The 25,266-nt window shown below is 46.7% G+C and overlaps 1 protein-coding gene across 1 annotated transcript in view; it reads left to right on the plus strand.

Moving 5' to 3' along the window:
- The first annotated feature begins 2,900 nt into the window (after positions 1 to 2,900).
- The window catches only part of nherf1b (NHERF family PDZ scaffold protein 1b), a 29,592-nt gene continuing 7,226 nt past the window's right edge, over positions 2,901 to 25,266 (plus strand). The window contains exons 1-2 of the mRNA XM_086154256.1: positions 2,901 to 3,843; positions 23,065 to 23,235. Of these exons, the coding sequence (XP_086010382.1) occupies positions 3,229 to 3,843; positions 23,065 to 23,235 (786 nt within the window). The 5' untranslated portion in view covers positions 2,901 to 3,228. The remainder of the gene's footprint in view (positions 3,844 to 23,064; positions 23,236 to 25,266) is intronic.

Genomic DNA, 25,266 nt, shown 5'->3' on the forward strand with positions numbered 1-25,266 from the left:
GATACACTTCTATTGATTTACAAGACATACTTTTCAATAGTGCTGATTTTCCCGGGTTTAATACGTGGTTAACATTTTCAAATGACTTTGAATTCCCTCTTGAACTCCCTCGGGCAGTTTCAATCTTTGGAAGCAAAGCCGGCGAGAGAGCGCGGGACTTTTTCATACGATCATTCGGCGCTATAAATATATATATAAATGCTGCAGAATGAATGACTGACATGAGACCAGCAAACCCAGAGAGGGCAGCAACACCCTGCAATCGTCTGTCTGAGGTCAGCGCTTCATTCCAGGGACGGCCTCCTGTGAGCCTGGGATCGCAGGGAAGGCCGTCCTTCATCCGCTCTGAGCGAAGGCCGACGCGCCGCTTTTCGGACACTTCCGTCCGTGCGATGTGACCGCGCCGTCCGTTTCTGGCTTTTCAAACCTCGGAGAGAAATTACATTCGGTACAGCTGGAAAATCCTGCATGTTTGAGCGTTCTATGAACAGAGGGATAATCCAAAGAGCGCCGCGTTTCGATGACCGAACGGATGAGCGAGATCCCGCAGGGCGGCCTGTGCCGGTCGGCTTGTGCGCGTCCAGGTGTCGGCTTGGCCGGGCGACCTGCCCGGGAGCTAAATCCAGACCCCGGTAAATGCGTTGTCAGTGGAATGCAGAGTTAAGGAGCGACAGCGTCACTGAATACATCTCCATCACGACGTCTCCAAGTATCGCTTGAGTGTCCGTTTACCTTCTGTTTCGTAGATTTTGCTTTCAGAGCTGGTGGAGAGCAAGTTATCACCGAAATCAATGATAAACCAATGAAAATGCACTCGCTGTCATCTTATATAGTTATGCTGAAATGAAAGAAAGGCATCCATTATGCTCAGGAGGCCCCGTGTTTAATCCTGTTTGACACACCTTAATCAATGCCACCGCTCTATTTGGCTGTCCGTTTGGTTTTCTTCTCCGGATCTGACAGTAAAGCTCAGCTCACAGGGGAAACCGCTGCTTTTGTAGTCATCAACATTCATAAGAAAGAAACATCAGCGCTGAACCCGCCCTAGATGAACCTACCGCCTCCCGCTCTCTCCACGTGAGCCGCGCCGCACGCTAACCTCCCACGCCGCACGCTAACTTCCCATAACTATTGCATATAAGACACAGTAGCTGGGAAGTATGTTGCTTCGAGTGTGAACGTCCATACAAGTGTGGTCACGTGTGACGTTTAGAGGACACACAAAGTACGCAGATATTTTGTCCTCAGAAACGAGGCAGAGTCACGATCTCTCGCCCTGACCTTTGACCTCTGGCACCTGCCAATCACAGGACGCTTCTCCGAAGACGCTGGGAGGCTCAGAGGGACAGGAGAAAGAAGGAGAGTTAAAAACACATGCTTTTGGAAAGGACTGGAAAAAAGTAGGAACATAAACCAAACACAAAGATATTGATTCGATCACTAAATCGATGTCCCGATGGCACTCACTGTTTTACTTCTTTAGTTGAATGAAAACATAAATTTATCAGCTATACATGTCCCCGTGTGTAAAAGGAAAAAGAACTTGTGGGGAAATTAACCTTTGAATTCTCTTATTATTATTATTATTATTATTATTATTATTATTATTATAATGTCTGGCGTAACAAAGTTAGCTTAGCACAGCCATTGGTAGACTATAGCGTAGCATGCCTTATTGAATTATTATCATAGACACATTTGTACACGCCAAGCAGACATGCTTTTTCACGCGGCGGTATGAGATATTTATAATAATCAATAATAAGTAAAGATGTGAATATCAACAGGTATTCTAAATTTAAAAATAAATTCTGCAGGAACCCAAAAGCAATGCCACGGTTTCTGGTTAAACAGGTGAAGTATAAACTATCTGAGCTTTTCTTAATGTTCAAACAAAATAATGTCAGTAAATATAATATCACTATACAAACAGATTTCCTCCAAAGGGACAGATTTCACCGACTGTGACTGAAATGTGCGTGTTTGTAAAACGGCTACAAAAGTTTTTTTTTTTTTTACCGGGTGACGGCACGAGCTGATCGGGGGTGGATGTTTTTTTTTATTTATCTATTTATTTTTTATTGAACATAAACAGTACACACACATATACATATGTACAAATAAACACGGCAGGGTTGAATCGACTGTCAATCAAACAACCGGGAATGAAGAAGCAAAGGACAGAAGGACATTTGTTCTGTAATCAGAAGTTAATGGTGTTAAAGGTTTGTGAGAAATGTTTAATGCTAGACAAAAAAGAAAGTAAAAGAAAATGATTAAATAAATATATAGATAAATAAAAGAATAAATAAAAGAATAAAAAGATCAATAAATAAATGAATAAAACCCTTGCAAGGGGAATATAACATGTATTTAACTTGGTGGTTCACAAGCAATCTCAGACATCAAACTGTATATTTTTTCATTTTTGGATTTTTCCAAAAGTTTTAAGGATTTTTATATATAATTCAAAATCGTTAATAAAGACGGTAAAATTGGGGCACATTTTTGCATTCTGTTTTTGTGAATGAAGAACTTGGCCAGGCCTAAAATAACATGGACACATAATTCATCTCTTTTGTGCTTAAAAGTAAACCAAATGTTCTGTCATGTCTTGAGAAGGAAACTGGTGACGATGGAAAATTATCTTTAACCCATTTTTGAGTTTTAGCCCAAAAGCCCTGTACTTTTTCTTATGAGAAAACTAAATGTTCAGTGGTTTCAATGTTTTCTTCACTAAAGGTACAAACGGCTGGAAAAGCGTTAAAGAGAAAGTTAAGCGACAGCAGTTCCGGGTTGAAGGCGTGTGAAACCTCACGCACGTCGTGTTTTGACTTTTTACCCGTGAACGCATCTCACCTCCCTCTTCCGGACGACTGTGCGTGTGCGTGTGCGTAAGAGAGAGAGAGAGACAGAGAGAGAGAGAGAGAGAGTGTGTGTGTGTCGTGCTCTCTCTGTCCAGGACGCGTCGGACGCGGCGATCGGCCCCGAAAAACACACTCGGTGAAAGTTGCGCGAAAGTGTGACGGTGTGTCCGCGCGGGGCGGGGGCTTGCGTGGCTTGCGGGGGGTTGCGGGCGTTCACCTCGATCGGAAGGGGGCACCGCTTAGAAAACACACGCCTCCTCGGCGGCGTCCCGCGTCTGAGAGTGCGAGTGTGCGTGCGAGTGTGTGAGTCAGTTCCCCCGCGGCGGCCGAGCAGCAGGTTGAGTCGCGGCGGCCGGGAAAGATGCCGAGCAAGAGGCGGTGCCCGCGGCCGCGCCCGCGGCTGTGCACGCTGGAGAAGGGCGACAACGGCTACGGCTTCCACCTCCACGGAGAGAAGGGCAAGAGCGGACAGTTCATCCGCCTGGTGGAGCCCGACAGCCCGGCAGAGACGTCGGGGCTCCGCGCCGGCGACCGCCTGGTGTTCGTCAACGGCGACGACGTGGAGAACGAGAGCCACCAGCAGGTCGTGTCCCGGATCCGGGCCACCGCGGGCCCGCTGGAGCTGGTCGTGCTGGACCCGGAGACCGAGCAGCTGCTCCGGAAGCACAACCTCAAGTGCCTGAAGGAGCACGTCGACCTCGGCGTCCCGCTGCCCTTCGACTCGGACGAGGACGACGACGACGCGGACGCGGAGGCGGACGCAGACGCAGACGCAGACGCGGGGATGGACCCGGACCCGGACCAGGACCCGGACCAGGACGCCGAGGCGGACGCGGAGGCGGAGGCGGAGGTGGACGCGGGGCTCCGCGGCGGCCGGCGGCTCGCCGAGCCCGCCTCCCCGGAGCGCGGCGGGACTCCGGAGGGGAACGGAGGGATCCACCTGCGCGGAGCCGACGAGCCCGGCGGCAACTCCGAGGTGAGCCTGCGGGGGCGGTGCGGGGCGGGGCGGGGAGGGTGCGGGACTCGGGGGGTCGAGGCTGCGCGCTCCCGCCCTCAGACGGGCCCGCGCCGTGCACGAACCGCCCTGGAATGTAGTTTCTGCCCTGAAAGCTCAGAACAACATGAACCTCCGGGGAACTTTTGTCTTATTTGACGCCTCCAGGATATTTTGGAGCGGCAGAACCCCCGCACTATTAAAAAAGAAAAAAAAAGAAAAGCAAGCGTTGCCTCAGAGCATTGAGTCACTTTGGAAAAACTTAAAAAACCAGTCCTCACCTCACAATGGGCTTTTACTGTTGTGTAATAGTGGCAACCACCAAAGTCTGGATGTTTCTCCAGCCTCCTCCCGGTCACATGGGATCCTCCGGGGGACAAAAGCTTGTTACATAATTAAGCCGGTGTACTCAAACGGGCACTTCCTAATTAACATGCACTTCATTAGATTGCTTTCAAATTGCACAACGAACCCTGGCACGTGGAATAAATATAACCCGTAAGTGCGTGACCGCCGAGGAGTTTCCGGTCCAGGTTTTGTACCTGTTGTTGGTTCACTCTCGTTTGGAAATCGAAAGGCGCCGTCTTTATTTGTGAGCGCTCGCTCGCCCGCCCGCTCGCCCGCCGTGTTTGTGGAAGCACAAGAGGTCAAAATCAAGGTTTGGTGTCCTCATATGAGGACTCGGGTCATAAAAACACGGCCCGCAGTCAAGAATAGTTGCCTGGATCAGCGTCACACGACCGCGCCGGGCCTCCGGGTCTCTCGGCACAAACGAACCCGGGTCGGCCCGTCGGGAGGCCAGAAAAGGGCCTCTGTGATCCTGAACCTTTGGCCGGACGTCCCCTCCCCTCATGCAGCTTGGAAACCAATCGATCCGTGCGTCCGTCACTCGGAAAATAACCCCTTTATCGCAGTGTTGACGCAGCAACGTGCGAAGCAAAGGAGCAACAGGTGTTCTTGCCTCAGTGCGCTGCACTTGAACACGACTTTGTTATAACAACAGTGTTTATAGTTCTATTACCGGGGCTTTATTTCATCGCAATCTTTTCACTTTTTAGCAATTTCATTAATGCCTGGTCATGACATCGACATGTGGGGTTCGGGTGAATTTGATATTTATTTCAGTACAAACCCAAAGCAGATGTAGCACAGCCGCCTGAAACGTCATTTTGGTTCAACGTGAAAAACATCAGCGATCGTCAAACCCTCGGCTGTAGGTTCATTGTTTAGTTTTGATAAACAACTAAATACTTTTTCACTCTCGGAAGTAGCTACCTGTCGTGTGGACGCTGCTTTTTCATGCCGTTTCATTATAAACCCAGAAAAAATATCATGAAATGCTGAGTTGAAAGCAGATAAAATGTTACACAAAGTTTACCTGCCATAAATGACAATTCAAGATAAGACCTTTTCCATTCACTGGAACATAGTTACGTTGACTCGGCATATTAGATATTAGAGTATGATAATAATAAGGATGGAACGAGACAGCTCGCGTTCAACTAGAGCTCAAAACATGAGGTTTTTCTGACAAACCACAACAACAGGATGTCGCTCAGATGAATATTGTTTAATGCATTTTTCGGATCTTTTGATCTTTGTCTGTAAACTATTATGTGCATATTTTCTTTCCACACTTGCCATGATATATAGATTTGTTTCCCAGGCTCCATGCTGTGTGTGTGTGTGTGTGTGTGTGTGTGTGTGTGTGTGTGTGTGTGTGTGTGTGTGTGTGTGTGTGTGTGTGTGTGTGTGTGTGTGTGTGTGTGTGTGTGTGTGTGTGTGTGTGTGTGTGTGTGTGTGTGTGTGTGTGTGTGTGTGTGTGTGTGTGTGTGTGTGTGTGTGTGAAGCTGCAAGCAGTGTTCATGAAACAGCTCTAGAGGAGAGCCGGGTCCCAGTGATGGAAATGGGAGCGTCTCGCTGCATCCTGGATGGTTTGAAGCTCCGGGCTGCTTTGTGTCTCGGTCCTAAATGTCCGCGGCAGTTGGAGGCCGGATGGAAAAGAGGCCGTGATGTTATTTTGCTCTATCTCAGTCCTACAGGGTATAAATAGAGGTGATTTCTGCTAATGAGATCTTCGGACGCTTCCCCGTCGGACGGCGGTTCAAAGCGAACCGTGAAATTGTCGTCGAAAGCTGTAAATTGAACTTTTTCTGGTAGCAACATGAGTGAGGAGCGGGACACTGGAGGACATTTGAATCGTTCATAAGCAGTAAACTGTTTAAACATCCAGTTTTTCTTTGTAATAATTATGGAACATGCTTTTATATCTGCACAAGCTGCTTTACCATATTACAAATTGGGCATTTAACATTTAAGAAGATTAATATGGCTGATCCTTACGTGTTCCTGTCGACAGTCTCAAACCCTTGAAAAATACTTTGAAATAATGGAAACCATAGAGAGTGAAAACCATTTCAGGATCATATTTCCGTATGTTGAGCTCAGAGTATCCGGATAGTGATTGTTTTAGATCTGAATTTCTTTGAATGCGGTTTAAATGTTTTGCAATGGCCTCTTAATGTTAGCTGAGTGTGCTCACTCTTTTTAATGACTTACATATTTTTGGGGGCATTTGCTTGTCAAGAGGAAGGAAACCACAAGTTTCTAGCATCAGCTGGAGGCCCGTTCAAAGCACCTGCAGAGCACATTCCTCATATTCTTCCTATCTTTGATTTTACCAGCACTCGTACTCGCTCGGGGTCCTTTTCATTTCAGCGACTTAAACTTCAATCTACTGAGCTGTTGCTGCTGCACGTCGCTGTCGCATACGCAGAATTTGCGGTTCCGGCGAGCGGCAGGAAAAGCAGATGAAACCAATCAGCAATTAAAGAAAGACAAATAAAGATAGTGAATCACGCTGTCGCTAGGAGACCTTAAAACACGCAGAACAAACAAAAACTCGTGTCTCGGACAGTTGCAGTTTAAAAGATAAATCAATTATGGTTATGTTGTCAACCGTCTGCCCCCGAGATCACCAGCGACAAAGCAGCCGATTGTCTGCACTTTTTTTTTCCCAATCCCAGTCCGACCGCCGGCGTCCCGACACGAGCGCAGGTATTATTTTAAGTGCGCTCGACGGCAAATTGTCATCTCGACGTTTATGCCACTTGGCTTTGAGCAGAAGTTGTGACATCCTTTTTTTTTTTTTGCATAATGACAGGTTTTACGTTATGCGGAATGCGGGGCGCATTTTGAAACGACATGACTGGTCAGAGTTGCGTTGGCTTCTCGTGCACGGAGAGCACACACGGGCGCCGCCGGGTCCCGTTGTTTGACCGGGAGATATACGGCGATAATTCCGGTGTTTACTATTGGCTTTGTGCGCCGCCGGCTTAATGGAGCGACGGCGTCGCAGCTCCACGCAGAAACAAGGGGGAGCGACGCCGACAAACTGGTTTTAATGACTTTGATTTTCATCTTTATCCGCCTGCAAGGTTCTCCTGCTGATAATACATCTTAATGCTTTTTCCATAACCTGACCCTTGGCCCCGCTTTCACGCCCATGCAAGTGGTTGACATTTATGTAATAACTCTGTATTCCCCATGTCATTTGTAGCTTTTTTTTTTACATTTTTTTTTTTAATCGCTGGCCATATTGTCTTCCTTTTTTTGCATATTTTCAGACCACTTTTTGCAAAATGGTCTCACTTATTTTTTGACTGACTTTTACAAAGTCCATTTTATGGCGTGATCTCATGACTCAAAAGTCAATGAACTGCAAATAGAGCGGGGAGAACAAAAATGGAGAAGCATTTTAGCATCGATGCGGAATTCGGAAAAAGTTCAATATATTTTGAGTTCAATGTAGTCTAATACCTTGCTAAATGTTCAGGCCATGTCTTAACAGCGTAACAATCAGGAAACCCAGCAAACCTCCCAAGACAGGAAATCATGTTCTTGTGTTGTTCGGCGTGTTTTGTACAGCCGTGTTCTACGATAAAGCGCTACAGTGACACGCCTATTGTGATGTGTCGTGTATCGTATCGACGCGAAGAAGATAAACAAAACTCGTTGTGACGAAACAACACGTCAGGGAACACGGTTGGTGATAAGTTGCAATTGTGGTTCAGGGTGTTGTTGTTTAAAAACATAGTGTAGAAACAGCTGAGAGGCCTTGGAGGAGAAGATGCACTTTGCAAGAATTAGGCTTTTTGCGGTTCCACGTCCCAGAGAGACACCTTGGCTTGTGTTTAAGCACCGACTACACTGGTACTGGAAGCTTCTCACTGCATCCTGTCCGGCATTCCTGTGCCTGAGCCCTGTGGCCAAGTCACAGAAACACACACACACACAAGGACACACAAAAGCCCCTCGCAGTTCCTTGGAAGACGTGCAGAGCACTGTGTGTGTGTGTGTGTGTGTGTGTGTGTGTGTGTTGCAGTCACGCTGACGTCCGCACACTGCCTGTCTGGCCTGTTCTTTGAAGCAGCACAAAAGAGGGTTCGAGGAGCGACGCCCTCTCCGGAAGCCGATGAGCTTGGCTCGGGGTTGCCATGGAGACGCTGATGTTGGGCATGTGGAGTTAATGTATGTGTGAAGATAAAGGTAGGCGAGAGCGAAGAGTCGCAGGGGAGGTGCGAGAACGGCGAGGTCAAAAGATGAAGTGTGGCCCTGGAAAATATATCGGAGCCGCCGTCGTCATGGACAAACAGAAGGGATCACCCGTTCCAAAGGTCACTTTCTTTATTTGTTCGTGGGGCTGTAAAATGTCTGCCCTTCTAAGTAGCGGCTGATGTTCTCTCTATGGGCCACATTGTTTCTCTGGACATCCTCGTGACAGATTTCTAGCGTTTCGCACGTCTGCTGTTTGCATCCCACGCCAAAACCCAATCAATGGGTCAGACAGTGAATTTGCGATCGTGAAGACGAGGAGAAGCGGTGAAAAGATTTTAATACGTCGTCTGGGGTTAAACGTCAGTCACTCTGACATGAAGTAGGTGTCGTTTTAGCATCAAATCGATCCCCAGACATTGCATTTTTTTCGTTTAGAGGATCAGATCAGTCAAAATAAACAAAACTCTAAAAAGTAAATCATTCTGTCATAATCAATTATTTTGCAACTTCAGCTTCATACGGCATTTCTTAAGAATTAACCGGATTTCCGAGACCCGAATTGTGCGTCTCTTTGCTTCCGAATCGGATCCGAGATGTTTTTGGAAGTTTTATTGCACTGTCTTTAGCTGGTAATTATAGAGAAAAGAAACGATTGCACAGGATGAAAGTTACAGCAGCCGGATGTGTGTGTGTGTGTGTGTGTGTGTGTGTGTGTGTGTGTGTGTGTGTGTGAGTTTGTAAAAAAATTAAACCTAAAAAAAAGGCCCGAAACAAGGCAGCACTGTTGATCCTCCTGTTGCTTTTGGCGTCTCTAATCCGAACCTCTAATCTGCACGTTGGTTGAAAGCTGCTTAGTCCAGAGCCTGAAACCCTCGGCACATGCGAGGCTTGATAGAGAAATGCCTGCTTTTAAACTGCTGCTCGGCGTGTCGTGTTTTCCTCAAAACAAATCATCCTCAAGCTGTTGTGTGGGAGGAGCCGCTACCTTCCGCCGCCGGCCCTCCGTGCTTCGACTTCCAGTGGCAGCCGCTGTTTTCCTGACCCGTCAGATTTCCTTGACAGCAACCAATGGCCGTATATTGGTTTTTTTTTTCCTTTTTTGTCTTCCCTTTAAGTGTTTTACAGTCATTTTTAGCTGGACCCCCCCCCCCCCCCCCCTTCGTTTTTACAGCACGAAAAACACGGGTCCTTCAAATGTTACATTACATATAATTACCTTAAGACAATAATGAGGCTTTACGGTACGCCGGCTTCGTGCTCAGGACGCAGATATCGTGTGTGTCTTTGTCTCGGTAGCATGACGGCGATTTGTCACCGCCAGGAGGGAAGGCCAAGCCTAGTGAAACTATGTAAACCGGCATGATTGAGATTTGTCTGCGGTCGCCGCTGTCTGTGGGATTGTTGGCCTTCTACAGACCCCAGGACGTTTGCTGTGGTTTCCTTTCATTGTTGTTGGAGGAAGATTACCCCACCTTGTCGCCTTGATCCCCCCCCCCGCCCCCACCAGGCAGTCCGAGGCAGCCCCGAGCAGGACGCTCCACGGCTGAGCGCTAAGAAAAATCTCATTGCAAATTGATTGTAACGCAGCAACGTGTCGGGCGAGCTGACGGGGACGCAGAGCCTCCGTCGGGATTAATTAGTGAACACGTGTTTTTCAATCATTTCTCAGACAGACATTAATATTTGACTCTTTAAAATACTGAAAGGAAATTGGCAATTAGTTAGATAATCCAACCACTGCGTAAAAAACCTCTAAAATGTTCCACACATGTATATATATATATATATATGTATATAAATGGGCATCTAAATATAGTGAAATAAACTGCCACAGACACTGGGCTCCTGGTTCAGGGGTGAAAGTAAAGAGCTGCTGTGGTCGGTGCTTTGATTTTTTTTCTTTTTTCTTTTTATTGAAGCCACTTTAACAAAGCCTGGATTGTTCAGGCTGTTTGGATAATGAAGTGTGTGTTATTGTGTGTGTGTGTGTGTGTCTGATGGGATGGGATATACTCTTCCGCAACCGACCGTCGCCTCACATGCACAGTGGATGTACGCGGTTTGTTTGTGTTTGAATGCAGTGTGTGAGAAAGAGTCGAAATCCCCCTTCCATATTATTTGTGATTGTTCTATTGTGTTTGAAGGCCTAATGGTGCCCGTGACAAGATATATCTATGTCTAATGTTATAATTTAGTGCATTTTTATATCTACTTCTATTTAAATGTATTTTCAATTCTTTTTAAACGTAGAATGTAGCTTCACCATTCAGGGATTGAAAAATCACAGTAGGCCAGATTTATAATTTCACCAAATTCTCAACAGAAATCTGTTCATTCATGAGAAAAATTAGTTATTTGATTAATAGTGAAAATGAGCTTGACCACCCCCACAGGATGTCTGGAGAACCAAGACTGCGTTTATTTGTGCTGAGGACACGCATCCTCTTCTGAGTTACACGCTTGGAATTCCAGGATATTCACCACAGATGTGTACAAGCGCTATATATATATTTGCTTGCCCTTTTAATGTGCAACAGGGTGCTCGAAACAGCTGTAAAACTTTATCTCAGTATTGTAATATACATGTAGCTAAAGACTATTTGCTATACTTTCACCAATATATAGGCCTTTAGATATCTCTCTCTGTATATATATATACACACATATATATATATATGTATAACTACATCTCTATATATACTATAACTATATATATGTATATATATAGTTATAGTATATATAGAGATGTAGTTAGTAAACCGCTAACCCAAGTTTTACTGTAATGTACTTTATTGTGCAACTACTGGAATTGAGCTGTTGTTGCAATAGTGTCAGAAAAGCATTTTTTTTGTGTGTGTGTGTGTGTGTGTGTGTATTAGCCACTGCAAAAAGAAACACAGGGGTTTATATCATGAATTATTTGTGTAAAATATGAGATGGTGTGTTGTGTTTTACCAATGTGTGTATTAGAATTGCAAAAGCAGGGATTGCGCTTGTGATTTAACACATTAGCTCGGTGGATTAACCACAATATTTAATGGTCAACAAAATGAGCCGAAAGTGCCTGTTTAGAATCTCGAAGATGATGAAAAAAATGTTGAATTTGTTCTGTCATAAATATATGACCTTTTTTCACACATGGATATAATGATTAGTCCCTCCGTTACCTGGAAAAAATTCCTCGGTTACGTCATCGCCCCGGAGATAATAGAGATGAAGATAAGGTGGAATCTCCACCCGCACCACTTCACCACACCTAGCAAGATAATGAGATAAACACCCGACAACAACCACTTGGACATTTATCCAGCTTTATTTGGAACTGCAAGAAACAATAACAAAGTAAAAGAAAAACCTCATTACACTTGATAAAAGTGTTGGGCAGTTATGTTCATGTTAGGAGGCTAATATGTTGCATATTCCCACGGGAAAGGGGAACGGTAACTACAGATTCAGACATTAATAGAATTTACTTCGGACAATTACGGTAAATTCTTCAGAAATATCTTCCAATGACAAAATTACTCACTTGTTTTTTGTGGATTAAAAATACAACGACAGCAAGTAAGGCGTTGTTTTATCAAAAAAATTTGAGGCATGTAGCGTTGTTAGCATTAGCTGTTTAGCAATAGCTTAATGCTTTCCTTCCATTGTCCCGTGCATTAATTTACAAACTATGATAAACAGAGACAATTTAACCAGCACTTAATTTATTAGGTTTAGCTAGATTCTCTCATTTTGCTGTATATATATATATATATACAGAGAGAGATATTTTGCTGAAACAGCGCTTTATTTACAATTACTGGAGTATCTTTTGCACAGAAACAGAGTCGCAGAAAGAATGTGAAAATCCAATCCGAATCAACCGCCAAATGGCGAAAAAGCTCATGAAATCTTATATGCTGTTTTTAACTGAAAGAGTGTTGAATTCTCCAAAGTAAACAGAGCAGGTTAGCCATTTCCTCACAGCAGCCAAAAGCACAGCAGGAAAACACATGGTGGGAAACCAGGCTTGAAAATAGCGTCCTCTGCCAGGGACACTCGGAATACAAGGTCATTGTCTTAAAACTCTCCGTCCGCCAGGATGCCCCCGTAGTGGCCTTTGAACGTCAACACTTGTTAGGACGCGCCAGCTTTTAAATGTCACACGGCCACGAGCGGGACGTCGGAGGGATGGAAACGGGACTCGAGCAAAGGCGGCGAGCGCTTCCACATCTTCGTCGGACGATTTATCGGCGATTTAATGAAGGTTGAGGCAACAAATCCGCACTTGTCCCGATATGTCGGCCGCGCCAGCCGTCGCGCTTGGCATACAAACAAATGCGCCACTGTCCCCGCGGCCGAGGTCAGGGGTCAAACCTGAACGCCGCGTGGGTGGCGGGCTTGTCGGCGATCGGGTCCCACGGGACGCCGCTCAGAGACCCTACAATGCCACATTCCATTCTTCCGAAGGTTCACCGCCCAGCGCCGGACAATGAGCCGGGGGGCCGCGCCCTGCCGGGGGTGGAGGGGGAAATGACTCTCCGCTCACCCTGAAATAGACTCACCACCCCGTCTTCCACCTCCCACCTTCCCACCTCGCAAGACAGAAGACCGAGAACATGAGCTGTCAGACGCTTAAATCTGCCTTTGGCTTTCTCTCACCGGGTGGAGAAATGGGTTTCCCTGCTAGCGGCGGCTCGCTAAAGATCACGCGAACCACGTATCATCCGGTCACGGGGGGGCCGACGCCGACGCGTTTCTCTATCTTGAGTCCTTCGGACCGAGACCAATAACCAGAACATCGGAGGAATGACCGGGGCCGGACTTATACATGCTCTGCTTCCACACTGCCGCTAAATCCAAATAACAACATTGAATTTAAAATCGACATCTCTTCTTGGTGACCTCCATGAGATCATTGAAGATGTTAAGCTATAAAAAACAGTGACCCGGCTTTTCAGTTTAGTGTCTTTTTGCTACAAGAAGAGCGCTTTAAAATCATTAATTGCACCCGGCGGCGGGGACGAGAAAATGAAAGTTACATGAAGGTTTTTAACCGACCACGTGATGCTCGGCCGCCTTAGAAACAACTTCTTCTTGCAGTTTTGAAACTGTTTTTTTGAAACCGACTGTACATCGCAATAATATTTCCTAATCGGCCGAAGGAAGCGAGCCGCCGTCTGTGGAGAGAGAGACGCCGGAAAATCAGGATTAGAAATGGACGAGGCTTTTTTTTCTTCACGGTTACCATAGCGCTGCTCGTGAATGGCTTCCGACAGCTGGATCCGGTGACGGGGAATTCAGCAAAATCGTTCAAGCAAATATGAGAGAAGGTCAGCGTGAATCAGACCGGACTCTTTAAGACCGTAGGGGCAGACGTAACACCTGACATGATGGAAATGGGAACCGACCCCGCTTGAGACCGCTGGACTTGCAAATTCTAAGGAAAGCTTAGAATCCTACTACTTAAAAGGATTTCCTACCAAACTCCCGGCCCGTTTTCATATTTATAGTCATACCTGCCCCCCTCGGTCTCTCCTCAGTCTCTGCGCTGAGAGTGTCGGGTTGTGAGAAGCGTAAGAGGTGGTCCTGCAGGGTTCGGGGTCTGCAGGGGTGGAGGGTCGGGGACAGGAAGACTGGCCGAGCAGATAAGGCTTGTTGACTTCTCGGCGTGCGATAGCGCCGATCCGTCGATCGGGGTCAGGCCGATCTGACGCGTCGGTGGATTTAAAAAAAAAAGTGACAAGACGGTGCCGGAGAGGCGGCCGGCTCCGTGTCTGCACATCTTCCAGAAAGCGCATCTGGCTCTCGACCTCTCCGTAAGGTCTTATCGGAGCCTTCCCTCGTCCCACGGTGATGATTGACAGTGTTTTTTTACTTCCAGGCCTCCCCCCTGAAGAGTGTTGTAATGGGAACCCACAGCAGAACATTTCTTTTGTGTCACTAGTTTGTCCCATCCTAGAGTGGAAGCGGGGGGGACAGTAGGACGCTTTGTTCCCTCGCCCGGCTGCTTCGCAGCTGCTTCGTGGGTCCGGCTTGAAATCCTACACCCCCGTCCCGGCCGAGAGAGTGGTGCGCTCCGTACACTCGAGCGGACAGAATTTGCTCCGCGGCGGTTAAAAAGAAACCCGGCTCGTACCGGCGGGGCTGTCAAACATTTATTAAATCGCCCCTCGAGGTCGTTAATCTCCGTCAAAACTACGCATGACCATCACGAGGCCGACAATTTGTCATGTCACCGAGTAACGGCGGTGCCTGGCGACGTGTCGCTCGGCCGTTATTCTTCACGTTGATCAAAGAGGCCACAGGGAGTCCAGGGAAGCTGCATGTTGGAAGTGGCCGGCGGGGCCGAGGGGGTCGAACACACACCAAGACATCGGGCGAGGCGGCTCTCGGCCCTCGGCCCTCGCAGCTCGCCGTATCGGCGGGGCGAAGCGGACGTTTTTACGTGAGATGACCTCGAGTACGTCAACGAGGTCATTTTAAAACAAATCTCCGGCGCCGCTCGCTTGATGCCGGCGGTAATGGATGCCCGACGCTGTTTGTGTTCTGCTGCTCTCAGGCCTGTAGTTAGACCCGGGTCCTCTGGCCAGGCACCAGGGAAAATATGAAGTAAGTGGCAGGCTTAGTGGCACACACACACACACACACACACACACACAACCACAAGCACACACTCCTGCCGCTCCTGCCACGCCGTCGCTCGCAGCTACATGTCTCCTCTGTGGGAGGCAGCGCAGGCAAGCCTGACGGAAATACAACCAGATATGTGGGTCATTCGTACGGCGGTTCTTTATTTGCATTTGAAAAATGGAGATGAATGTAGTTTGTTTTTTTCTGGGCCTGTCAAACACTCGGGTGTGTGAACGACACGGCCCTGTTTAGAATAAGTCCAGCCTCGTTCGGAGCCACTCTTTGTATATCCAAGGTTGTATTTCTCGGGGCAAAAATTGAACAAAAACAGCCAAATAAATCATTATTCTGTTTTGTTTGATTTGAATACGCTTAGTTTCACGGTAACTGTCCAATGAAACCACAGTCTGTAAACCGGCTTTACAAACCTCAGTGTTCACATGAAGCTGCGTGTGTTTGAGCTGCAGAGCCGAGGGCTTCAAACCAAAGCCTCAGACTTCAGATGAGGCCGAAGATCGGCCGGAACTCTGCTTGTCTTGAAGGAACTCCTTGTTCTGTGAGCTTGTGGCTCGCTCACTCCCGTCTCATCGTGCACGCTTGCACGTGCGCATGGACGTTCCGGCTCCGCGGACGTTGACGTGCGTGAACGGATGAATGTTGAGACCGTTCCGCGCGATGCCGGATCCGAGCGGCCGACACACACCGTGCTTTTGTGCGAATGACATCTATTTCTAGTTTGCATGATTGCATTCATGTATTCGTATTTTATTTTCTATGGGGCGTCCCATGGATGCAAACGGTTCAATAACGCTTAAAAAAACCACAAACCACAGCTCAGGCGTGGTGTGTTTTTGTGCTTTCGGTGGTATCACGGTTCGTAGTATCACCCTTTGTCTGTTTTTAAAGAGAAACTGTCCGGATGACACGTCGCTCGCGGTGCCTTCAAGCACCAATCAACATGCTGGACCGTAACGTGAACATCGACATACCAGACACACAGAATCATCTTCTGAATGGAAATGTCTTTCCAAAATGACTGGGAGAGTGCTGGATTTAGTCACCAGGTGACCCCCGCGCACACACACAAGCACGTGCTCACACACACGCACAAAACCAGGTTGAAGCAGTAATTCCATTACATTCCAGTCATTTAACAGACGCTTTTATCCAAACGACTTACAAAAATTGCAATTCAATAACCGAAGATCCAAAGCACCAGTAGTCGTCGTTCAGAAGTCACCGCTCTGTCCGATAGACATCTCAAAACCTTACATACATTTATTTCTTTGGGTTTTTTTGGTCGCGGTGTGTGTATTTTAAGGCCAGTGGGGTCGGACCTTTCAGCCTGACTATCTTATCACCTTCTGACCGCAGCTTCCTGAAGAAAACCAGAAACAAAGTTGCCTCAAACTTTCGACGGGAACCTGCAACAATTTCACGACCGAGCGAGTCGACGCGCACGGGCGGACGTGTGTTTGAAGAATATTAAATAAGTTCTGTTTTTGTTAGGGAATGATTAGAATTCCAAGCGACTTGGAACTTGTTTTTTTTTATTTGTTTTAGTCCAGCACTGCGGGTAGAAAGTTTGCTAAAACACACGCAGGATAAGAATGAGTGAACCAAGCTTGTGTCGTCAACACGCACCCTCAACAGACTTGGTTTCAGGATGGAAGCGGATGCAGATGTGACACAAGCGTACTCAGAATGAGGTATTGCCACACTTTATGCCCCTGTAACTCAGTTTTATCGCCATTATCAGTTACATATTGACAAGACCGGAGACCAATTATTTACTGCACCGCCAACCTCAGCAGATACAGAGCGTTAAGGTTGGACGGAGGATTGGCGTACAACACGTGTTTTTGAATCAGCGGAATAAATTCAGTATCTCACAATATGTAAATGTCTAAATTGTGATTTATTCCAACTGTTGGGTTGAAAAAAAGCCAACAGATAAGTGTCTGAGAAATGAAGGGGTTTCCTATAAGACAGAGTCTTCAGCATGAATATCGATGTCGGGAACGAAGGACCTGAAGCAAGAAGTTGATCAAATCAGAGATCCGGAAGATTTGCACATCGTGGAGGTTTACATATTTGAATATTCGTGATCAATATTGAATCGATCGCCTGTTTTCAGGACAAAGTTAATTCATAAAGGAGTTCATGTGGGTCAAAATCGAAAGAAGGGCCATCATTTTACGTAAACTTTTTCTTTTCATAGAGATACTTTTGTAGAGACCTCTAAAACTGAACTCTAAAGCAAATTCTAGACTTTCTATCTTTGCTTTGGCTCTCGCTCAGTTTCACACGTGTTGCTCCGGATAGGATGGACGTTCCCGCCTGTCGGACGGACGGTCCGAACGATCCCCGTCGTTCCCGTCGTCGATGCCATCCTCCGATCTTATTCTGGACGATTTACGGCTCTTTTCCGTGCATCGATCTCTCTTCCGTGTCAGGAAGTTGAGCGGCAGCAGAGGGAAGCATATTGAGGGAAGATGTGTCAACACTTCCTGTCGAACACGCCTCCCACCCCTGCTCACCCCGGGGTGAAAGTGTGTGTCGCTGAAAGAGTGTGTTCATCTCACAGTGCTGTTTTTTTGGGTCAAGAGGAAGGCTTCTCATGATGGGGAAGTACACGACTTCTCTAGATCGTTTTGAATCATTCGAATAATAATACTTCATTTCAAATCCAACCGCTCCCCTCAGCACAAGTCAGTGCATATCTGTTCATCTCCAGATCTCTATATATCCGTAGAGATGGCATAAATATCAAAGAACTGCATGAACAAGAGTAGTTCTGGGGGGAAAAGAGGTGGTTAAAAGATAAAATAAAATACAATTTGAAAAAAAATGGGTATAAATCTATGGAAAATGTAAACAGGACCAGCAGTTCTGGCTCAAAAAAACTCAAATTCACTGATGTTCAGGTCAATTTTTACTTGTTTCTGTTCTCCACATAATTATATCATTCTTGCTTGTTTTTTTTTTTTTTTTTTTTTATTTAATCAATATTTAATGCGGATTTTAGATGTTGAACATGAAGAAATCACACATGGTCCATATTTGTAGACGTTTGTTTTTTTTATTTTCCCAGTTGGAGATATATTTGGATACATTGGTTTGAAACCAGCCTGCAAACCCTCATCGTGTGAAAGTGTTAGATTTTTCCTGGACTGTAAATAAGGAGCTTTGTGTGTCTTCCTATTTCAGATAAGGATGTTCAGCACATTGTTGTGGTGTTGATATGAGCGTGTGTGTGTGTGTTTGTGCGCACATCTGTGTTTGTGTTATCGGTGTCTAATGAGGTCCTTGAATGTTCTGTTCTTATTTCTCTCATCTACCTGTTATCAGATTCTGCAGAAACATTTTTTCAAAGGGCGATGGCGGCACCATCTATGAGCAGAAAGTAGCCGCTGTAAATCACACACCTTGTCGTTTCCCAGGATTGCATTCCGGGAATAATCTCTCCGTTTCAGAGATATTGCGAGAATCCTTAAAAACTAACATTAGCGCCACCAAAGTAGGTAAAAATAAGAAGATTATCAGAATGTATGAGAATTCTTCTTCTTTATCTAAGCAAAACTAATTGAAAATTACCTGGTAATGTGTGCAAGGATTTACTCTGTCTCTTTTTTAGAGAATTTGCTGAATTTGTCCAAAACAATAATGAAAAAAAATATTTTCTTATATGCAAAAAAAAAAAAAAAAAGTTGAATAATAATAGTTGACGAGCCCCCGGATGTACAGGACCCTGCGTGGTAACACACTTCCATCATGCAAACACTAGATTAAACACACACACATCTGAATATCCACGTGTGTGTCGGTTCCCCTCTCCCTGTGCGTGTTCAGCAAATTCCACAGATCTCAGACTGGCGTGGAGATTCTTGTGTCCTCCCTCCGTCTGGAACACAGACCCTCCTCTGTCTTCCCTCTTCTCTCCTCTCCTTCTGCTCCATCTTCTCTAGGTTTGCCTTTTTCAAAACAGGAAACATTTTCAATAATGAGTGCACACCATAAGTGTGTCTTCTGGTCCTTTCCGCTCAGGGGTGGCTCAGGGGTGGCTCAGGGGTGGCTCGCTGCCTCCGTCCAAGCCTCTCCTCTGCATCCTCTTCTCACACCGACCGACTTCATGTCCTTCTTCTCTCCGTGCATAAATCTTCTCTTCGATCTTCTCGCCCGGCAGTTCCACCTCGCCGTTCTTCTACCTCATCTTTGCCGTCCCTCCATCTTTGCCGTCCCCTCCCGCCCCCCATGTGGGATCTGGTCCATCCTGGTCCCTCCCAAAGAGAACCTGGAGGTCTTCATCTCTGCGACCTCCAGCTCTGCTTCCCGCCTCTCCCTCCATCTCTGCTCGCTCCTCCACCTTCTCCACCTTCTCCACCTTCCTTTCATTCTGCCTGATCCTGTTTTATGACCCATCAAGCCTCACACTTTCCTCCAGCGGTTCAAACCTGCCTGCGTGGGTTCCTCACCTCTTCTCTGGTGTCTCCATCGCTCTGGACTTCAGCCCTCAGTTCGAAACAATACGACATCTTTTTTATCTCCAATCCCTGGAAGTCTTTATAATCACATAGAATTCAGTTCTAATGGATCCACATATCTTTCTCTCTCTCTATGTATACATGTTTATATATATATGTGTGTGTGTGTGTGTGTTTGTGTGTGTGTTTGTGTTTGTATTTATTTTGTCGACAAAATAATGTTTTTTTCTCCCTAAATCAACTCATATGTTGATTTTTTTTTGTGTGTTTTTGCAACAACTTGAACAACTGACAATATTTTTTAAGAAGACGATGTGTATATCAGGCTATATATATATTATTCAGATTAATCACAGATGATAGACATGCTTATATATTTATATACATATGTGTATACTGTGTGTGTGTGTGTGTGTGTGTGTGTGTGTGTGTGTGTGTGTGTGTGTGTGTGTGTGTGTGTGTGTGTGTGTGTGTGTGTGTGTGTGTGTGTACACTGCAATGGCCAAGAGAAAATCAGCTTCCACTCCTGCAACTTAAGAACTTTGTCTTGTGAATGATAAAGATGACGTTCTTGTTTTTCATGGCCAGAATTCTGTTTAATTTGCACATTTTCTAGAGGATCAGAGGAGGACAAGGTCCATGGCAATGTCAGTCGGAGACGAGGCAGAAAAACTAAACATTAACTCAGAAGAAATGTTGAAAAGGCATTTCTTTCGGCGGTTTGTACTTTGTACTCCATAAAATAATATTTCAGTGCGAGGGTTGGATGAAGAGCGGCGAGGACTGCGAAGGACGGGGAAAAAATCAAAGACGAGCGCTTTGTACAATCAGTTACGTGGCTGATGAAACCCGGCTCTTATCAGCGTTCTGGCTGACAAGGAGAGAATAAACGCCTCTTGACAGACACAAAGATGGTGGATCTGCGTCACCGATGTGGAACCAGCAGACCGTGATTACGCCCTTCGTGAGGAAGAGTGCCACGCTGATAAAAAAAGAAAAAAAAAGAAAAGCCGTTTGGCTTTTTCCGCCATGAGGCGATGAGAAATTGACTTTCAAGGCTCCGACGGAGGGCAGCTACGATCGGAAGTCTCTCGGGCTCACCGACGGAAAAAGACTCCTTCGGTGATGAATGCATCGGAACGGGCGCGGCCTTGTCCAGACCAGAACTGCCATATCCAAACACAAAAACATGGACAACACCCTCAAATTCCTTGGCTGGAACTCTGCGATGCCCCTCCCCAGATGGGTAGCCTCGCCCGACACCGTAACCTTCTTTATCACATATTTGAAAGCGTAAACCACCAAAAACGTCAAGCTTTATCAAAATTACCGCTTCACTTCGTCAACTCGAGTGGAAAGTTTGTCGGGGAAGTACCGGCGAGCACCTCGGGACCAGGCGGGGATGGAAATCATGTCCATTATCTGATATGTTATGGGCACGCTGATAAAAAAGAATGTGGATCTCACATTTGAAAGGATTAGATATCAGCGGATTGTGTCAGCAAAGTGCAGCGCAGGTCGTCGGGCCGCAAACACAGTCGCCCATGTAGTTTCCGCTCGATAAAAACGAAGCCCCTTCCTCAACTTTGCCGTCGGCGTCGCCAAAGGTTTTCTGACGTGTCACCAATTCGGTCCCGGTTTCGGATCCCCAACCTGACGGTTCCTTTAAACGAGTGTCCATTAAAATATATGTAGGAAGCGTTTGGCTGTCAAATTAGACGGATTTTAAGATGATTTTTTTTTTACCCAAGATGTGTTCCATTTGGATTTTCATGTGATTTATTGGCTCTCGGGCTTTTTTTTTTATTTGAATAGTTTCTTGGCGAGGCCCGTCGGATTTCATGCCGCCAACTGGTTTCCTGGCAACAGGTTTTGCTCTTTCTTCCCTCCAAGGATACCGGGCTGCGGCCCTCCTTGGCAAACACCGGGTGAGCGATGAGATCTTTGTACGTGATATTAAGGACACGGACTGGCAGATTCTGTTATCCTATTTCCAGTTTGATGCTGAGCTTGTTTGGCCCGTCCTTATGCATTTATATGGTCATGAGAGCAACATCGATTGAATAATTAGTGGATTAACTCTGAAAGTTTCACTTCCCGGTTTAAACTCTGATATCTCAGCCGGGGTACACGAGTGGTAACGGTCGCTGTGCCGCGTGGAAGTGGATTTACGCGATCGTAATACATTTCCGTCATTTCAGTCGAGTACGAACGCAAGTGAATATCGATCATCTCTTTGAACATTCGTTGCAATAATTGTGTGTATGTTTCCCTTATTGGAATGATCTTCGAGTTTGCCCCGAAATCATTGAATTTCCAAAGCAAAGAAATACGATTTCGACCCGAAGAAGTTCGTTAGTCGGAATTATTAAATGTTCTGATTTCCTCGTGATTTCCGGACGTCTGAATTGTGGGAAATAGGATCAGCATGACTGGCCTGAAAGAAGGGCCTTTCTAGGGAGAGCTGCAAAGAAAGAAAAGGAAATGTTAATCCTTGCCGGGGGTGGCGCGCTGGGCGTCAGCTCAGAACAATTGTCTTACATAATACGGCCAAGTTACGACGGCTTGCTTGCAGCGTCAGGTTGGGCGTCTGCCTGGCAATGACGGGGTTTCGGGGTTTCGGGGTTTCGGGGTTTCGGGGTGATCTTCAATCAATCAGTGTGTGAATTACAACAGAGACTTTATAGAGAGGCAGGTCGTCCTATCCGAGCGCTTGGTTGATGGAAGTCGGGATGCAGGCTCTCTGCTGTGTGTGTGTGTGTGTGTGTGTGTGTGTGTGTGTGTGTGTGTGTGTGTGTGTGTGTGTGTGTGTGTGTGTGTGTGTGTGTGTGTGTGTGTGTGTGTGTGTGTGTGTGTGTGTGTGTGTGTGTGTGTGTTGGGCGGTCGGGTGAGATTCGGTCCCGGTGACAAAGATCACCTTGACTGCGCAGCTACTGTAAGTTGCTGAGCGCCAGGTTTAATCTCTCACGGCTAAATAAAGCAAGCGCTTAAAGCTGGCAGCGGAAGGGAGGTTCCAGGAGGTGCAGCTTTTTCCCTGATGACAATACGGCTCGGCGCTCTTCCTGCCATCCCGGAGCGGAGCTGGACGGAGGGGAGGCGGTCAGGGGTCGACGCCCGGCTCCCATTGTCCTCCCGGAGCCTGGAACCGGCGAGTTCGCCGTCGGCACGGGAAGTCGTCCCTTCCTCAAGCGCCCCTTTTTAACCCCTCCCCGAATATGTGCGCTAACCTTCCCGGCGAACCTCCAATCGCATGCTCCCATTATCCACCCAGACCCTCTTCCTTCCTGGCGCGCAGGGAGTCACGCGGAGTTAAACCTCAGCCCAGTTTGCTCCGGATTGTTAAAAAACCCTCCCGGCATGCAGCGACCACCTGCATGTTCAACCTCGGTATCATATACGTGGTAAAGGACTCTCTGGAGCTCTCCGTCATCTTCGTTCCCCTCGTCCTGCCGGAGCAGACCCGCATGGTCCAGGTATTTTCTGACCGCGCCGGCGTACACTTTCAAACCGGATGTGTTAATAACCCCGTGCGTTCCTCTTCCAGGAGGCGTGTGTGGAGCCGCGGCCGCGACTCTGCGTCATCCGGCGAGACGCCAACGGATATGGCTTCAACCTGCACAGCGAGCGTGCGCGGCCCGGACAGTTCATCAGAGCCGTGGACGCCGACTCCCCTGCCGAGAGAGCGGGCCTGAGGCCCAAAGACAGGATAGTGCAGGTACTTCGGCCGCGTCCGCGCCGCCGCCACGTGCACGTGCAGCACCAGCGTCACGGCGAGCACGAGCCGCCGTCACTCGCGACATCCTTTTACCGCTAGATTTGAAAATCAGGGCCGCTTGAATCGGATTTAAGGGACCCAAAAAAGTTCACCGGCTGCCGACGGGTTCCGGTTTGGAGGGAAACGTCACTCTGCCAAACGGCTGAAACGACGATTGATTCGTCACTAATTGAAAGAATCAGATAATAAGATGCTGTACTTTGTCAACTAGCTGTTATCTATTGCCGAAAAGAAAACATCAGCAATATTTTCATTTTATTTCCCCAATACAACGCAGTCCTGACCAGGATGCCATGCAAAGCTGCCGCTGAGTTCCCACTTGAATTGTCAGGAATAATGGAAATAGCTTAAGCTAATTCTTTTACTTATTCTACAAAATTCAAGATGACATACTGTATATGTATAATGCAAGGAAAGATCATAATAAATGGAAAAAACAAACATGTAAATCGTGAGAGCCACAGGACCTCATGTTTTAAATACCTAATAATAATGTTTATCCTCCTTGAATGGGCTGGAGTTCAGAAATGAAGGGGAAATGCTGAAATTAAAACACAGACGGGATCAGTGAAATCCTCCAGCTTCTGCCTGAAATCCACCGGAACCAAACGGAAGCGAGTCAAAGGGCAGGACTGTTGATTTAAAACGGCACGCGAGTTATGCACAGTCTTGGAAAAAAATAAGATTTCTTTGAACACAACGGTTCAAAAGCACATATATGAGGAGATTCTCTGTCACACTGCAGGAACTATTCACTCCTCTGCTCAGACAAACGTAACCTGGATCCAGTTTTAATTGCAGCTATTTATTCAAAAGCAATATTTATTAGAGCAGTAGATTTAGTTAGAATTACCTTTCCAGGTACTGTAATAGATTCCTTTTGCAGGGAAAAGGATTGGAAGCCAAATCTCTACCCTGCTCAAATATTCTAAGGAATCATCAAAAAAAGCAGTTGGTCAAGGCTTTACGGACGTCATATAATATCACGCGTGATGTAAAATAGAGTATGTAAGAATAGAAACGCCGGATGAGATGAAACCCTTGTTCCTCACTACCAACGGAGCTGGAGATCCAAACCATGAGGACGCTGAGTGAAAGAGTAACGCCGCTCATCTGGAAGAACATCAAAAATCAGGTTTTGAAACCCGAGCGATTGTTCGTCGGTGAAAACGATGGGCTCGGGGAAACACGGTAACGTGAAGGCCGACGGCGACCCAAGGTTTAAAAGTACTCTTTCTGTAAATGTTTAATATGGACTAGAAACCATGTAATATCGCGTTTGTCTTTGACTTCAGCTCGACCGCCACGCGAGTTCTCTCTTGTCGAATTGAAGCTGCGTGTTTTTCACCGGTAGCTTCGTAAAAGAAGTGTATTGTTACTAGCCGAGGGTCCTTGAGGGAACTACATGAAGGAGGCTGGGTTTTCTCTGTCACCGAGACGGTCGTCTCACGACACTTTCCATGTAGAGTCAAATGGTTTACACAAACCCAGCATCTCCCGGGAGCCGGCGTTTGGCGACTCAGGTGGACGGCCGTCGGCCTCGACCGCCGGGGAAGAAGGAGAGAGAGAGCGAGAGGGAAGGACGGACGGATAGAAAGTGCGATCCGGACTCAGTGGCGATGAGGGTCGGGAGGGACGGCTGGAAGGATCTCACCGTGATAATAATAATGATGTGACAATAATAGCTTTCATATTCAGAAAAGAAAGATAGTGGCGCGGCAGGTGGAGCCACGCTCCCGGGGAAGCGACCCGAGCCGTACGCTCTGGCAGAAAGAAGGGTTTCGAGCCTCTTCCTGTCAGCAAAGGGTGGAAGGACGACTCGGGGAAGTCTTTTCAAGGAATTTATGCAGATTTCTTTTTCCCCAGTCCGGAAACGTTTAAACATTTTGTGTCCGTCTCAGCTGCCGACCGGTTGGGTTTGGAATAAAACCACCGCAGAAAACCACATCTTGTTCTTTTTTTTTTTTCGCA

Source organism: Fistularia commersonii, chromosome 10, assembly GCF_037954325.1.
Source record: "Fistularia commersonii isolate RoL2024-O1a breed Wild chromosome 10, RoL_Fcom_v1.0, whole genome shotgun sequence".
Lineage (NCBI taxonomy): Eukaryota > Metazoa > Chordata > Actinopteri > Syngnathiformes > Fistulariidae > Fistularia > Fistularia commersonii.